This window comes from Uloborus diversus, chromosome 7 (assembly GCF_026930045.1).
Source record: "Uloborus diversus isolate 005 chromosome 7, Udiv.v.3.1, whole genome shotgun sequence".
Classification (NCBI taxonomy): Eukaryota; Metazoa; Arthropoda; class Arachnida; order Araneae; family Uloboridae; genus Uloborus; species Uloborus diversus.
The window spans coordinates 18924818-18942782 of record NC_072737.1 but is presented as its reverse complement, the minus strand read 5'-3'; the positions used below and the strand labels follow the sequence as shown (position 1 = coordinate 18942782).

Below are 17965 nucleotides of genomic sequence, written 5' to 3'. Positions count from 1 at the left end.
TTTGTAATCCAAAGGAAGATGCTCTACCTCTCTTCTTTTTTTCTCTTTTGGTTCGTATTCAGCTAATGAGCTTTGAATTTCGACTTGCTCAAAAGGTTCCTCCTCACAGTTTTCATTTTCATGAGCAAGTTCGTCATCAGTTACAAATATTTTTTCAACCAGCATATCCATAGTACGTTCATAAATTTCTTCGCCCATTAACACTGCTTCATGAGAAATTGAACTTGATGATTCTGCTGCAATCAAATGGTTTCCAGTAAGCAAGCTCTCGTAATAAACGACCGCATCTTTTAATCTCTGCTTCAACAATTCCTTGTGCAATGAATTTTGATCCATTTTGCCAACAGATTTTATTTGTTTCAGGATTACTTCAATAACCGACCATTTCGATTCACAATATTTTAAAAACTGAAATCCTTTTTCACGGTATAGAATGTTCCAGTCTAATATACAGTACAGACGATAAATAAATTTAATGATGAAAACAAATATGAACATTGCAAACAATAATAGATGGAAAATAAAGAGTTGAATATTCAATGAAAAATACAGCAGACGATAAATTTACAAATAACAGAATCAAGGAGCAAAACCATTGCTCGATAAGTACGGTTAGGTTTTTTTAAAATTTGACTACCTGCTTATATGCAATAAAACAACATTCTTACTCATCCACAAAGAAACTGATTATGTTTTTATTGCAAAAATCATTTACTTCGTCAAAGTTTATAATATCTAAAACTGTGTAATCACTTGTTTGTGAGAATAGTAAATAGAGTTTTGCAAACTGCAAAAAGCGGTAATAGTCACTTTATAAATGAACAAAAATGAAAAAACTCGCAGTGGATTTGAACCCGGATTGACCGCATGGAACCCCAGCGCGCTGCCCACATGACCACCGGGCGCTTGTTTACGGACAATCTCTACTAGTTAATAAGTTGCGCGTAAATCTTTAAAGGCTGTTTTCTCGGAATTTTATGGCTAGTGCGCTTTATTACTTTACCCTGAGAGTACCCTTAAGGGATACTACTAATCTGCCAAATCTCATCCCGATCTGAATTTCCGAGACCGTAACCTCTCCTTGTAAGTTACCTCGTGTGAACACAATGAAAAATGCCAGTCAATTAGTTGACAGGCAACTTTTTCCAAAAGTTAGTAAATTTAACTAACCTCCTTGTGTGTAGGAGCTCTAAAGTACAGAGTGTTTCATTTGAGTCCTCATTTGGAGTATGCTGTTCAGTTTTGGTCTCCTTATCTTAAGAAAGATATTAATGTATTGGAAAGGGTTCAAAGGCGGGCTATAAGGCTAATAAATGGACTTTCTCATTTAGACTATTGATTCCAGGCTTAGAAGGCTAAAACTGTACAGTCTTGAGCAAAGAGACCGAGGGGACATGATTCAGTTGTTTAAATTTATTAAAATGAAAGATGTTACGGGACTGAAGTTTAGCACTGAAAACAGGACAAGGGGTCACTGTTTTAAGCTATTTAAATCTCAGGCTAACATGGATATTTGGAAAAATTATTATTTTAGCAGGGTAGTGGAACCTTGGAACAGCTTACGGGAAGAAGTGGTAATGAGCACGGGAGTAGATAGTTTTAAGAGGGCCATGATCTTCACTGGGGATTGTAAATTGACTAGGACCAGCCTAGCTGGGCAAAGAGCCTGTTGCTGGTCGTCACTTTTGTATTTGTATTTTGAATGGGACAAATCATTAGCAGTGTGATTATGAAAACGCCTCTGATTGTTTGTTTTTTTTCAATAAATTTAACTTAAGAGAATCTATGTGTGCCCTTCAGGTGAAACGGCTATGGCTTTCCAGTTCTTGCCACTCCTGAAAGAGTGAACATACATTATTAATGAATAGAGAACTTCAGCTATCCACTGCTCATAGGTGTTGTTTCCTTTTTGACTGGAGTTACAGGACCAAATGACTTTGTCTTTACCAAAATCTCATAGGAAAAAATCACAAAGTGGTTGAGTATCTGGACTGCCATCACAAGAATGGCATATTGTTTTGATTTGATATTCCTTCACCCACTATTCAATACTGTGACGATATACTGATTTTTTCACCAAATTTTGTATGAAAAAGGCTTTGAATGACTGTAAAGCATGATGTTTTGGCGTATTTGAAAAATCGGTTCGCTTTCGCCTTTTCTACTGCGTAGGTGGTGCTATTTTGCTCAACAGTGCCCATAATGGCAGATTTGTAATCAGTAGAGTTTTTACTGATGCTATATAAAACTTGCGTGATTAAAGCTTCAAAATCAATTTGTTTCAGATAAATAAACCAATTACAGAATTCGTACTATGCCATTCATTTTTTCCCATTCAATATGAAACATCCTGTGGTAAAACTGACGATTAAAAAAAATGTTATTGATCACAATTCAACGCATATGTTTTGCAATCGCTCTGCATCCGCTGCAAGATTATTTTGTTTTTTAATTTTTACTATTCATTTCGCTCTATTACAAAATAAATATAACTAACTTCAATTTCCACAAAAAACTTTGTTGAAAGGCATTAAAAAGCGCTCCCAAAATAATTTACAGATAAACTTTTGAATGCTGTAAAATTAAGCTTTGATTTGCCAATTTTATTATTGCTATTTTCTATATCTTATTGAGCTTTATACTCAATGGCTTATTAGCCATAGTAATTAAAAAATATTAAAAACAGAAGAGTAAAACTTACGACAGTGAAAATGTTAAAAACTAAATTTCTTAACCTCATTAATAATGCTCATCACAACAGCAATGAAGATGAAACAACCTATTGCAGTGCGCCAAGCAACTTTAGTGCATCAATTTAAAACAAAGCAGAAATTTTTTGGCCCTTTTTAATTTCATCATCAATTGAATTTTTAATCATCCTTTGACAATCTGATTCTTAAGAAAAGTTTTTGACAAAAACATTTATGAATATTGTATAAAATTTTAATGCACGTTTTATTTTTTAATAGATTATGCATTATTTTTTTTTAAGAATGGGCACTTAATCCAATTTTAGTTTTCAAAGCATGGAAGAAATGCTCTTCTTAAAGTCATCTTCAGTGGAGTATTTAAAGATCAATACTTGGTTGTTTTTTAAGGCTATAAAAATGGTTAGCCTGTTTTGAAAGACTGCTCCTAACCCTATCCTATGCGAATTTTATCAAAAATTATTTGCTATTTAAAAAACTTTTAAATGTCAGTCATAATATGAGGCCTGAGGGGTGTAAATTTCTTCTTCGTTCACATAAAGACGCATGACTGTACTTATTCATTAAATCCCAATTAAATTGACTTGATAGTTAGCTTACATTATGTATAGTTTAAATTCACTATACAAAACACTTAGCAGAATAAAACATGTACAGCCAGCCCCACTTAAACGAATATGAATGGTTCAGACATGCCTTGTTCGATTAAGGGGGGTATTCGATTGTACAGGGTATTGTATTTTTGAAGTATTTTGCTGGTATTATATTCATTATAACTATCAAATGATTCTTTGTTACTTAAATATACACAGGAATTTCACCAAAATTAAAATACTTAATGTTTTTATGTAAATGATAAAAAAAACTTCATGTACTACATATGCGGCAGTGAGAAGCAAAGGGATGAAAGTGGACTATTTTAAAATTAATGCATTGAAAGATCAGATACAAGGTAGGCTTTCATTGAATTTTTTTCTAAAATCATGCTATACAGCAGCACCTACCAGTGCTACTAGTACAACCTCTTGCCCCAAGACAGAGGAGATGTTCACCTACTATTTGTGCAGGCTATCTCCAAATTTTTAGTTTTGTCACTTGCATTCTTCCGCAGTTATCCATCTAATGTTTTCTTATTGTAATTGGTTCCAAAACTTTTAACTAAATACAATAAGCTTACGACTTTCCTTTTTGTATTCATTTTACCACGCAATCAGTTCAAAGCAGAGCAGAAAATCAACAACTAGCCAATTTCAGAAAAGGCCTTTTCGTACGCTCCAGCTGCAACCTCGTCAAACATCAAACCAAATCTAACAATGTCATTGACAGTTGTCTCTTCCAAGAACAAGAACTAAATAGCCCTGGGAACCACTTCTCTATAGGGAAAACAGCCGAGTTCCTTGGGGCATTAAGACAGGATGGAATTGGACAGGACCAGAGCCAATAAAAGAAACATTTTAATCCCCGCTCACTGCATGTTGTCCAATTCTTCTGACACTCCTAACACCCAACCCCTGATGCATTTTACAGTCTGAGTTAAGATTACAGTAAGAAGCCAAATGGGATAACTATTAGCCCCTCTTTTGCGCTTTGTTACTAGTGACCTTTTTCTTTCAAGGGGTGAACTGGGATTTCTCCCCAAGAAATACACGAAAAATTTGACTTGAAATAAAAGTTTCGCTCAAGAAACTTTGAATATGTATGCGATTAAGCACAGGGTATGGATGAAAATAATATTTCTTAAAACAGGGAAGTTTAACATTAGCGCTATGGTATTTTTTATTTATTTATTTTTTTTTTCTTTGTTCTACAGATTTATATTTCTCTATAAGCAGGGTATTCGATTATCCATTATTCGATTAAGTGGAGACGACTGTATCTTGTTTTGCCATGATGGATTGAGCTGAAAACAGACCACCAAGTTATCTCTTCTCAATGCCTGATTAGCTTATCAAACAAAGCATTTCTCTGCTTCTCAAATGTTGCCAAAAATTATTATAAAACTATAAATAAAATTACTGAATTTTAAGTGCTCAAACAATGAAATAATGCAGTCTTGCATTCAATGGTGCTATTTATACTGTTGGTGATGCCAAAGCATATTCAGGGGCTCCCAACACATTTTAGCCATAGAAAAGGGTAAAAGAGGGCCACTTTGAATCAAAAAGGGGACCAAAGAGGACCAGTTAGGATTAAAAAGAGGACCTTGGGAGGACCATTCATAGTTAAACCCAGGGAAGCAACAAAAGGTAAATTAACTGCCTGGCACTAAATATGTGAAGAAAATTCGTTAATTAACCATAATAATGAATTTTAATGTAATGTATGAATTTAAATCCTTATCACCTTCAGCACAACTGAATTTTTTATCCATTGAATTATATTATTTACACAAACATTTGGATGGGGGGGGGGTGACAAGCAAGCATGTAACTAACCATCTTACAGAGTAACTTTAATTGTAAAATAAATTTTCTATTAATTAACAGGTAAAAACTGTCTAATTAAAAATAATCACATAAGTGCTGATGAATAAGTGCATGCCTAACAAAGACTTTTTAGATACAGTTATTACAGTAAACACCTTAGCACATAGTAGTTTACAAAAATTTTCACATAACCAGTTTAAAGAGAATTCATTTTGATATAAGGCACCTTAAGACAAGAAGATATAGTTTGGAGGCCAGGAGGTCCCCTCCCCTTCCACAGCCCTTGGTTTTTACACATATTTCCAGTCTAAATATGGTAAGTTTAGATACACATGAGAGTTTATGACCAAACACCAAAACAGAAGGTAAATTCTGGCTACGCTACTGACTGACTAAGTTCAAAAATATTAGAGGATTGCCAAATCATTCATTAGTATGCTAAGTATCCAAATCATTTCTTCATATGTATGCATTAGTTGTTCGGGCACCAAAAAATATTGTAACTGTCTTCATGTATATATAAAAATTAGAGAGAAAGAAAAATTTTTATTAAAGTCACCACACCCAAAAATATACAAATGCTGCTCAAGCGATAAATATACTGAATGTAAATATGAGCCTGCTTTCACTGGATAACTTAATGTAATACATAAATGTGTAATTTCAGATTCACAGAGCTATATTTTCAAATTGAAAATACTCATTGTGAGTATTTTAAAAAAAATAAGGATACAACGTTTTAATTTTTAAAAATAAAATTAAATAATATAATTTGAGGCAGCACATGTCAAAACAGCTTCCAATTTTCAAAAATATTAAAATAATTACAAGATACAAAAGGATTGAAATACTGAACACGAGAATCAAATTTTCGCGAAGTATGTTCACTGTTGGCATAGTTTCCAAAAAAAAAAGTATTCTCTAAAACTAAACATGACTAAAATTGAACATAAAATATGCTAGTCGAGGATAGCATATGTGAAAATAACATTTGATTGCGTAAAATATCAAAATATGTACAAGATGCAAAAAGATTGAAATCTGAAATACAAGAAGCAATTCTTCGCGAAGTTCGAGTATAAGTCCAATGCTGCTATGGTTCCAAAAATAAGAAAGTTTACTGTCTATTAAAATTAAACAAAAAATAAGCTAATCTATGGTGGTGTATGCCAAAATAACTTCCGACTGCCAAAAATATCAAAATAATTTCCGACTGCCAAAAATATCAAAATATTAACAAGATGCAAAAAGATTGAAATCTCAAACACGAAAAGCAATTTTCCGCGAAGTGCTAGTAAGTTCAATGTTGCCATGGTTTCGAAAAAAAAGTAGAGTTATCTATTAAAATTAAACAAAAAATAAGCTAATCTATTATGGAGTGTGTCAAAATAACTTCTGATTGACAAAAATATCAAATTATTTACAAGATACAAAAAGATTGAAACCTCACACACGACAAGCACTTTCCGTGAAGTGCAAGAAAGTTCAATGTTACTATGGTTCCAAAAATAAAAAAGTTAATTGTCTATTAAAATTAACCAAAAAATAAGCTAATCTAAGGAGGTGTTATGTCAAAATAACTTCCGATTGCGAAAAATATCAAAATATTTACAAGATGCAAAGAGATTGAAATCTCAAAACCCAGCAAGCAATTTTCGGCAAAGTCCAAGGAAGTTTAATGTTACCATGGTTCCGAAAAAAAAGAGTTTATTATCTATCGGAATTAAACATAAAATAAGCTAATCTAAGTTAATGAATGTTAAACTAACTTCTGGTTGTCAAAAACATCAAAATATTAACAAGATGCAAAAAGATTGAACTCGCAAACGCAGGAAGTAATTTTTCGCGATGCTACATATCGAACACAAGTTCAGAAAATTGCACTGATGAAACATTCTTGATTTCTTTTCAAGGTTTCTCAAGGGCGTACGAACTTGGGAGGAATTTCGGTAGTAAAATGCTTTGATTTGACGTCATAACTCCTCCCTCAAACCTCTCCATTTGCTAGATTTCCATGTTACAGCGGTTGAAGGAGGAGTAATGACGTTAATCTGAAGCAAAAAAGAAGTTCAATAGAAAAACGGCGCTGCGGCCGCGTGTTTGGGCGTAACAAACGTCAGCATACAGTATCTTGTAATGTGAAGAAAATTTTTAAAATCTGATTTTTGAATAAAAACAATACAAAAGCAGACTAAACAGACCAAAATGTTAAAAAGCGGTCTAAAGCGGACTTGACTCTAAAAAACGGACTTTGGCGGGAAAAGCGGACCATTTGGGAGCCCTGCATATTTCAATCAGATTTTGGCTATTAATATTATGCAAACTTGGAGAGAAAATACTCTGGTCACCAGTGACAAGTTTGTTTGTTTTTTTCTTTTCCGCAGTTTAGTAAATATTTGAAAATTTATTTCTTGAAAATTCAGATGGGTCAACTAATTGCTAATGAACATAACAGTGGAAACAATATTTTTACGATCTCAATACTGTATTTACTGACACACCTTTATTTTTTACTTATCTATTATAAAACTGAAGAAGCAAAACAGTTTTAAAAAAGTACTTTAAAATACACCTTACAAGATCAGCTTGCCATAAAATGCTTGTCTTTTGAATAATTTTTAAAACACCTGAAAGGGAAAATTATATAAAGGAAACCACTAAGCGCTAATATTCATAGGAGCCCATATGGGTGTCAAGTAGGGGCTCAAGACCCACTCCTTCCCTGCCCCCCCCCCCTTAGAAATTAGAACTTCCTTTGTTTTTAGTACTTTTTTCTTTGCAAAAATGTAAAAACATTCTCGAGCCATTAATGAATAAGTTATTAAAAATGTCAAATGTTAATAACTCTAATTTGTTCTGAAATCAGTTTCTATGCGGAAAATATCTTACTAAACCATGGAGAAAATATCTGAGCTCCCCCCCCCCCCTTTAAATTGTGCATATGGGTGCCTAGGCTAAGACTCCAACACATCTTCATCATAGGCGGATTTAGGACTGAGTTCCTGGGGGGGGGGGGGGCAGGATTTTTTTTTTTTTTTTTTTTGAGCAATATTAGTTGTAATCAAGACTGGATTTATAATATAGACTTAATATGGCTCTAAGCTGTTTCAGCTTTTTGGTATGTTTTGTAGACCCGGACAATTTTTCTGTCGGTGGCAAAAAAAGGCCAAAGTGCCGCCCCCCCCCCCCTCCCCACTATGTTTTATACATATGGTTCATGATGGGAAATGGTGTCCCTTTTAAGTAGGGAATATACCTAATTAGATATACCAAGTAGAATATACCCAATTTTAGGGTGTGCGGGGGTTTCTCCAACGTAGGAATTTGTGTAAAATAGATATAAATTTCTGCATTTTGAAGCCTTCTGCAATTCAAACCACAAAGATCTCTAAAAAAAAAAAAAAAAAGCAAAATACTCTTTTGCCAATTACGATAATACACAATACAAATCAGTGGCAGCAGTCCTCAGAAGAGAAAAAGCTAGGAAGAAGATAAGATTATGTTTTGTTATTTGCTTACATCGGGCTGTTTAAATTCAATTAGTTTTTGGTCAAGCCTTTAACCCACCCACAAATACAACAATGAATTAAATACAAAATGATCAATAGTAAAAAATGCTTTTAAAAAAATGATGTACAGATTTAGAAAATAGATAACAGGAGAGTACCATGCTGTCCATTTGGACAATTCGTCATTTATACACCTGATAAGAAATTAAATTGAAGCACCCTTTGCTTAGGAATTTCAAAGACTCATCTAATCCGTTTCAAGAACTTGAGAACAATTAAAATTATTTAATTACAAGCAGTGCAGAAAACGAAAAGGAATAGAGGTGGTATTTTTTTTCCCCCGTGCTGAACAGATAAACAATATGCAGTAGAAGTAAGATAGAAGCAAGCAATACAAAAGAATTTCCAAAATACTGCACTGCATTTGGGATTAAATCAACAGCAAGATGTGAAACATGTGAGTCACAAAAATTTATCTCAAGTACTATGTTACAAAAACGTGAGAACCATGATTTTTACATTTTTGATGCAGGATGAGGCAAGGAACTGAATTTAACATATTTCGGCATTTATTCCTCTACCGTCTATATCCCCTCCCAATTGTTATAAATGTTTAAATTTATGGTTTGTAACCGTACTTTTCCAAAATTTTGAAGGTTTTCAAGCACTTTAAAATAAAATTTATTTATTCAGGTCCTTCCCTTCTTTTTTTTTTTTTTTAAATAAGGAAATCATGATCATGGCCTTTTTTTTTGATAAGGATATTTTTTGACGATAATCATGAAATTTTCTGGAGTTGGAGGTCTTCAACAAAGCCGGTAGCCTAAACTATATAGCTTGTTTAGTTTATAGGAAAATCCGCTATTTTAAAATCTTTGTTTCAGTTTCTAATTTGTTGAAATAATCTTTGATTGTTATAAGTATTGCTGCTGAATACATAGCTCGTTCAGTCGATATTTTCACTTATATACTTGCCCTAATAGCTTTCAGTTCAAAGTAGTCGTTTTCAAAATATTTCAGCATCCCAGTGACCGCTTTACCACTTGTAATATATTGTACGGATTCCCCCCCCCCCCCCTCCCTAAAGAAAAGGACAGTCGCTATTCTCTTCATTTTCGCTTCTGAACTATTCAAAAAAGAAAAAAAAAATCATGATTTTTTTTTCTTTTAAGATTTTGGAAGGTTTATTGTTACTATGTATAAAGTCCTCCCAAGACTGGGGGAGCATTGCCCCCCTCCGCCCCTCCATAAATCCGCCCATGATCTTCATAAAGTTATAAGCAGAATATTACCCTTTCTCATGGGCTTGATGTGGAAATAAAGAATCAAGCTCGGAAAAAAATTAAACCTTACCTTTGCATCCATGATTGCACATAAGAACATAATGTGTTCATTTCCTGCCTAAATAAATATCGAAGTTCTCCTTTCTTAATTTCATTTTCATCTGTAAAGGAAAAAAAATTGCACTTCAAACACTAAATTATTATTTTTCAGTTAAAATGAAATGAAAATTGATTTTAGATAGGATACATTGGATTCAAATTGGTGATTTGTCTCATTTTTTATTAGCTGTCCATAATAATTGCATTTAAATAAAATTTCAAAAACAGCATAATTTGGCAAAGTCTATAAAAACAGTAAAATACTCATTAACGATATGAGCTTTAAAAACTCTCCACAGTTTACTTTCATCACATTAGAGCATTGGTTCCCAACCGGTGGTTCGCAAACCCCTGGGGGTTCAAGAGGTACAAAGGGGGTTTGCGAAAATAATATTGTAATGGCGGGATTTCAACATTTTTGTTTGATATGAATTCTCAAGTTCAAGCGTTTTTTGTTCATCATTTATTCATTTCGCTTTTGCACATTTGATACTCTTTGGACACAAATGTTAGCATAAGGTTTAAGCACGAGGAACAGGTTTTTATCGTTTTCATCGAACACATGATAGAATTGTAGCCATTTTGAAAAGGTTCAACTTTTGAATGCAATGAAAGCATACGAATACTTTAGTTTTCTCAGTAGCTTTCGATCAGAACACTCGATTGAATTGGATGGAAATCTTTCATGGAGAATATGCTAACGTCTGAAACACTTGTAGTTAATTTTCAATATTTAGTTGCCTCTCCATTTGAGTGTGACGAACAGCTTTTGCTCCTTCCCTTGTGGTGTACCGAAAATACGTAGAAGGGCAGTTCTCAAAAGGTGGGAACAAAAAAGTTAACTTTGAGCAATTTCAAAAATTTTCAAATTTGACATCAATTTTGCTTTTATTCTATAGTATGCATATCTAGAACACAATATATGAACATGAAAAGACAGCAGGTATTTGTAAAAATTCTTAATTAGCAAATTAAATCAGCAGTCTGTAGGTAACAGATTTTGGACATTGTTGTCCTGTAGGTAACGGATTTTGGACATCATCATAATGTAAGTTTCACCATTTTTGACAATTGTTCATCTGATTTTTAACTTTTCCAATGAAAATTTTATTTACTACTTTTTGAATTTTGCAATTTAATAATAAAGAGAATACTAATGAAGCACTTGAATGGCTATACATGCTGCTCTTTACATATAATAAAGTTTTGGAATGATTTTGAAGAAGTTGATGAAAGGTTAAAAAAAAAGCTTCAAATTAAAAATAATACAAATGTAAAAAGTGACATCAGTTTTAATAATGAATATTTTTTCTAATGTCATAAGAATTAAAGCGATGCCTAAAAAAAATTATTGAAAAAAGAAATTTGTATTTCTATTTGGAGATCGTTAAATTATGTTTCCGAAAGAAAGAAGAGAAAAAGAATTCTAAAATAATAAAAGCGGGAAAAAAATGCTAGCGCAGGTGATAAAGTCGCCAAAACTGGTACAGATGACGATAAACTACATTTGTCAAACTGGAATTCCTTTCTGGTAACCTTTAGCTTATCGTATACTGTGTTGTCGCCAACGGAGGTTTGCTTGGCAATTTTAGTGCAAAATGGCTTTTGTTCGATCATACCCAGTCATGTTTTCTACTATAATTGATCTTTTGTTCAATGTGTAACGTATTAATTATGCAAAATACCAATGGATTAAAGAAGATAACATTATAATAACCTTTTTTATTGAGGTTAGAAGACAGTGGATCATCAAAAATTATGAATAAACGGAAAGAATTATCGGCGTCAGGATCGTAACGCTATTTGGACATCTCACATGTACGTTTAAAAAAAATTATTTTTCTTCTAAGATACTGCATAAAAGCTTATGAAAACACTTTTAAACAATTAAAAATTGATTCTGAGGCTCGATAAATACCTTTAAAACGAAAACATCATATACTTAGTTCTCAAATAATAGCATTGTAAAGATCGTAACTTTTGGACATGCATCGAATTTCAAACTTAATTTTTACTAAAATCGTTTACAAAGTGAATAATCTGTCTTTACTTTTGTTATTTGTGTAAAATATTAACAAAAACTTATTCAGTGTAAGATTCATACCTTTAATTTTTTTTTGAAACGTATGGAAATAATTTTAAAAAAATGTTTTTAATGGTACATTTGCTCAGTTAACGTTTTGGTATGTCCAAAATTGTGCCTTTTAGCAAAGAAAATATTTTTTTAAGGGCGTTTGAAGAGCATTTTTTCCGTAATTTATGTCAATTCTTGTCTCTATACAGTATTATAGTTCAATTCAAAAATTTTTGAGTTAATTAAAATGAAAGTTATTTGGTGTTGAAGCTTCAAAGTTGAGGTCTGTGTTTGCTCCCACCTTTTAAGAACTGCCCAGAAGTACGATTTCGCTACGGTTTGTTGCTGAAATTTTCACATTACCTAGATTGCAATGTACTTCGAACTTTATCAATGAAAAACAGAAGAAATAGTTTTCAACCCAAAAATACATTTAGGAGTTGTGAAAAAAAAAACCAAACCATTTTATTTAAAAAAAATCCAGGGTGAAAATTTGCTACAGTGTGAGGCATGCAGTAAAAAAAACCAATAAAATTAGATTGCTCAACTTTATTTTATCTGTATGAAAAGGAATTTATGCAGAAAAATTCTCTTGTAATTTGTAATAATTAAACATTTTTTTAATGGTAAAAGTTACATTTTTCGCAAAGAGTTTTAAATGCAGAATTTAATGCAAGGTTGAAACTGTCAGATATTTGAGCTTAGCTCTGAGCTCCTTTAATCTACAGCCATCCCATTACAATTTTTTTTTTTTTTTTTTTTCCAAAGTTGACTGAAGCTCAATAAAAAAAATCACTGGGCTTGTTCTTAGTTGAATTTGTTTTTCATTCATTTTCTAGCTATTATTTTAGTTTATAGCAATGTTTGTACTTTTATATTTTGCAGTTACGCTTTCGTTCTTGCAATGAACTATAGAGCAAAATTAAACTTAAAAAATGCTCCCAAATGTTATTCTGAGTGAGTTTTTTTTTTTTTTTTTTTTTTTTTTTTGCTTGTTACTTATTGCACAAGGACCAACTTCCAGCAGATTTTGAAAGGTGTTCGCAAGGGAAAAAAGGTTGGGAACCACTACATTAGAGGATAACCACTTTTGTATCAGAGACTTTTTTTTAAAAATTTAATTTTGGCTGTGTTAAATACAAAAAATAAAGAATACACAGAAACAGAATCTTAAAAGCTTTCTCATTTTCCCTTTAAAAGCTTTATGAAATGCAAATACAACTAAAATAAGCATTTTAATACATAAAATACACTGCCAACTCAGTCATTCAAGCTGAGGACTGCAGTTACGTGCTTATTAGCACTCATCAGCCCGGCATAGGAAGTGACTGAGCTGGAGGTGAAAAACCTCTTAAGGAAGCCGAGAGTGCCAAACAAACTGATAGCTAATATCTCTTGGTTTCCTTAAGAGGTTTTTCACCTCCAGCTCAGTCACTTCCTATGCCGGGGTCTGATGAGTGCTAATAAGCACGAAACTGCAGTCCTCGGCTTGAATGACTCAGTTGGTGGTGTATTTCATGTATTTCTGCCTTAGCCCTGGCCATAGAGTGGTAACTTACTGAAAAGCATTTTAATATTTTTTTAAAAAAACTTTGATAGCATGGAAATTTGTTATCCAAAATACATCATTGTCAGGGGTCTGGCCAGAGGATATTTGGGTCCGTTAACGGACCCTTCACAAAAATCCGATCAACCAAAACTGACCTTTCACAAAATCCCTATCAAACAAAACGGACCTTTCACAAAATCCGGATCAAACAAAACGGACCCTTCACAAAATTCTGATAAACAAGATCGGATCGGTCCCAAATTGTTTATTGAAAGAGCAAATTTGAAAGCAAAATAATGCATATTTCTGTGTATAAACGGATCATTTTTGGAACCTTTTTTTAAGTTAAATTAGAGGGATCAGCTTATACAAAATCGGCTAATTTTGAAAAAAAAAAGAAAAAGAAAAGAAAAAATCGGCACTCTTGCCATGCTCCTGCAAGCGATAAATAATTGCTACTGCCAAATAAATATAATGGTTGTTTGTTTTATCACAGCTAATTAGCAGCGGTGTTGTTGTAAACTTTTCTGAAAAGGCATTGGTAAGCACTTTTCTCCAGCTCATGATTTAATAAACAATAATAATATATATCTGCGAAATGAACTTAGAACTGCAAAGGGATAGTAAGGGTGAGGAAAAAATATGATCGCTTCAGAGAAAATTATATGGATTTTGATTTTTCCATGCTAACAAGGATGATTTACTTTAAATAAACTCTTTTAATTACCGTTTTTTTTTCTTTAGATGTCTACATTTTGAAAAATGCAATCTTTTAACATCCGATATGAGAATCATATTTTGTTCTTTTTTCAAGCTAACTTCGCTTTATTAGGATGCAAATAAATGAAAAGTCTCTATCTCTGTTAGAACTCTCATTTCAAGTTTTTAAAGCAAAATTTCATTTTCTGTTATGAGTCAAAAATTAAAATACTGAATAGATGGTTTATTTTATTTTATTATTTTTTTTTGGCGGGGGGGGGGGGAGTCAACTGTGTCCACAGATATTAATGATATGTTATCATAGGACTCTTAAAATGCAATTTCAAAATAATTTTATCAAAAATATTTCTTTTACAAGCCGTTTTTATACTTTTGATGCCTTCACTTTGAGAATTGCGATCTCTTTGCATCCGCTATGGGAATCCGATTTTGAATTTTTGATGATTATTACGCTTTGTTAAGAGGTAAACAATTGAAATAACTTTTTATTTTTGTTAAAATCACGGAATTTATAAGTTTTAAACGAAATTCTGTGCTTTTTAAGAGTGTCTTGGGTCAAAAAGTTGAATGCTGAACCCTATTCTGAATTTTGTTTTATTTATTTATATTTTTGTTACAATTATTTTAAATATTGTACAGAAATATATCTAGTATAAAATTTAACATGATGCAGAATGGTAGATAAATATTGATACTTGAAAGAGCGATGCCCCCCCCCCCCCCCCCCCCCGTCCAAATATCAGAAAAAAAATCCAGAATGATTTTCTCGCCATAGAAGAGGAAAACACTCAACTTTAAGTCTAATTGATGCAGTTTGTGCCATCTCTAAATTCTAAAATTTCGTTTTAACATTTTTTTTTTTTTTGCGAAATTTTTTGATTTTTCACAAAATCAATTCTTTTTTCACAAAATTATTTGATTTTTCGCAAAAAACGGACCTTGTGAAAAATCCTGGACAGACCCCTGATTGTGCATTGTACAATTGTCATGGCTCTAAAAGCAACATCAATGCAGATATTTAAATTATGAAAATATTAAAGATTCAAAGAAGAGTAATTCACCTCTTTTGTTGAAATGTTTTGTATGATATATACTCTAAAAATTAAATTTAAAAAATTCACAGTATCAATATCTAAAGGGGCTCAAGCCCCCCCCCCCTGCCAATCTCTTTATGGGGGCTCCCTTACTGTAACTTAATTTTCTATTTACATGACAAGAGTCTAATGTGATAAATACTAAAAAATAAACCCCTTTCATGAAGTCCTACATTTCTATCAATTATATGCTTTTTAAATTGGTCTCTGTGGATTCTGATACGCATTATCCTATACCTATTATAGGTTTTTTTTTTCATTTGTACGCTTTTTCACACAGTCCCTTCAAAAATGTATAAACAGTGCTTCACTGTATATGCAGATTTGGCAAGTGTTTGACATGTGACAGTTTTGACAGAGTAAACCATGGTTTAAACTGTCACGAAAAAATCTTCTCATCAATAATGTCAACAACCGATATTTATATGAGAAGTTTAATTAATAAGTAATACAGTGGAGCACCGTTTATACGTTTCTCTTTTATACGTTTTTATCAATTACACGGTTTTCAAATTGGAGGCTAATGCACATTATTGTTCACCTATTATACATTTTTTCATTTATACGCTCTCTTCATACAGTCCCTCCAAAAACATATAGACGGTGCTTCACTGTATTTAATTATTTTTAATAAAGGTTTGCATTTTGAAATATGCTGAAGAAATATTATACGATTTATTGGGTGAATTTAAACGCAATAAAAAAACACACTGAGCCTCATATCACCATTATGTTTTTAACAAATAAGCAGCCATTGGTAAAATGCAGACACAATTAAAATTGTTTCTAACTTGAGTGTAATGTTAAAAGTTAAGATTAAAAATGTTTTGAGCAATGGAACTAGGAAACTGGAACAAAAATAAAAATTCGGGAAAAGAAAAAAAGAACAGAAACTGTATTTTCATAAAGCAGTAAAAAGTTGCAGACATGCATTTCAGGGTTACAAGGCATCTTTTTCTCAATACAAAAGAGGTAAGCTTATGAATGTAAAAACATACACTCCGACAAAAGAAAACTCATTTATTGGACGTCTTTCCGCCCATCAGTTTACTTCTTTAGCATTGAAAAAGTGGTTACTGGTGAACCTGAAACACGTTTCCAATGTTTTGTAAATTTGTGCATTTCATGTGATGTTTAATTATTTCATACATTTCAGCACAAAAGTTTACATTTATTCCTACTAAATGCTGAAACATGATAAAAATGAATGTATTCTTCGCATCAAAACATTTTTAATACTTAAATATCCAAATTATAATAATTTCACATTATAATTTTGACACATACACATGAATATTCTGACTTAAACCAAATATTTAACACATTTTTAGTCAATACTTTTATCTGGGATCATCATTAAATTGATTGCAAATATCTTATCATCAAGACATTTTCAAAATATATTATTTAAGCATATAACATATTCATATAAAATTTAAAGCTATGTATTCAATTTTTATAACATATATACCAAAAGAAAAAAATATAGAATTACAAAATCAATAATATATGGTGTCAACTAAACAAGTGCATGGTAAAGTAGGACATTCGGATAAATAAACATATTTGATGTTCATGGAACTAATCCTAAAATTTCTTAGTTATAATATTAAAAGGATATTTACATAGATTTTTCTGACCGATGATCAAAGGTTAGGAGATTTTTTAAATATTGTTATTAGAAAAATTTCAACTTCAAAAAGCACACGATTTCACGAAATTTCAAAAAAACATTTGAAGAAAAATGTTGGCATTGTTTGTTATGAAATTTTATCAATCTAAGCTTCAAGAGCAGACAACTCTGTAATATTTTATTATATTCAGTTAAAAAATTTCGTCACACGAAACCCTTAAAATGTAATAAAGTGGAAAATACTTCGAAACAAGTACTTTAAAAAGAACTTTTAAAGCAGGATGCGTAAAATCCACGGAAAGATAGCAAAATAATCACACCTTGAAAAGCTCAAGATGAAATTCAGAAAGAAATAATATCAACATAAAACACTTTATTAATAATTTGGCCAGATAGAAATTAAAGGGGATATTTTTTTATGCATTTGACAAGAAACCATGAGGAAAAAATCAATAAACATAAATGTTTTGCAGGATGTTCCATCAAAACAACACGATATTACGGAAAACAGCTTACATCTTTGCAGCAGTTCGATGACGTCTGTACAAATATCACACATTTCCAAAGTGAGCAAACGTACATTGGGGAAAATATTCACATTGAAGTGGATCAAAATTGAAAGTTAATAGATTAATATTAAAAAAGTTTTTAAGTCCACGCAAAACTTAAAGGCTGACAGAGTTCATCGCCATAATGCCGCTTTAAACACGCGGTTGATGCCACGGAACAATTTCATAAATATTTTCGGATGTTTTTGACTTGATTTACTAGATTGACTGCACTGTACAAACCATTAATTACATTCTTTTCTTTGAATTTAAAAAAATAGAGCTCATTTTCCGTCTATTTTTATAATACTGCTCCGTTGTA

General features: G+C 32.0%; 1 protein-coding gene across 1 annotated transcript in view; it reads right to left on the bottom strand.

Moving 5' to 3' along the window:
- LOC129226308 (ubiquitin carboxyl-terminal hydrolase 34-like) overlaps positions 1-17742 on the bottom strand; it is a 148735-nt gene extending 130993 nt beyond the window's left edge. Inside the window, 2 exon segments of the mRNA XM_054860911.1 lie at positions 9997-10087; positions 17612-17742. Of these exon segments, the coding sequence (XP_054716886.1) occupies positions 9997-10087; positions 17612-17654 (134 nt within the window). The 5' untranslated portion in view covers positions 17655-17742.
- Positions 17743-17965: the final 223 nt, after the last annotated feature.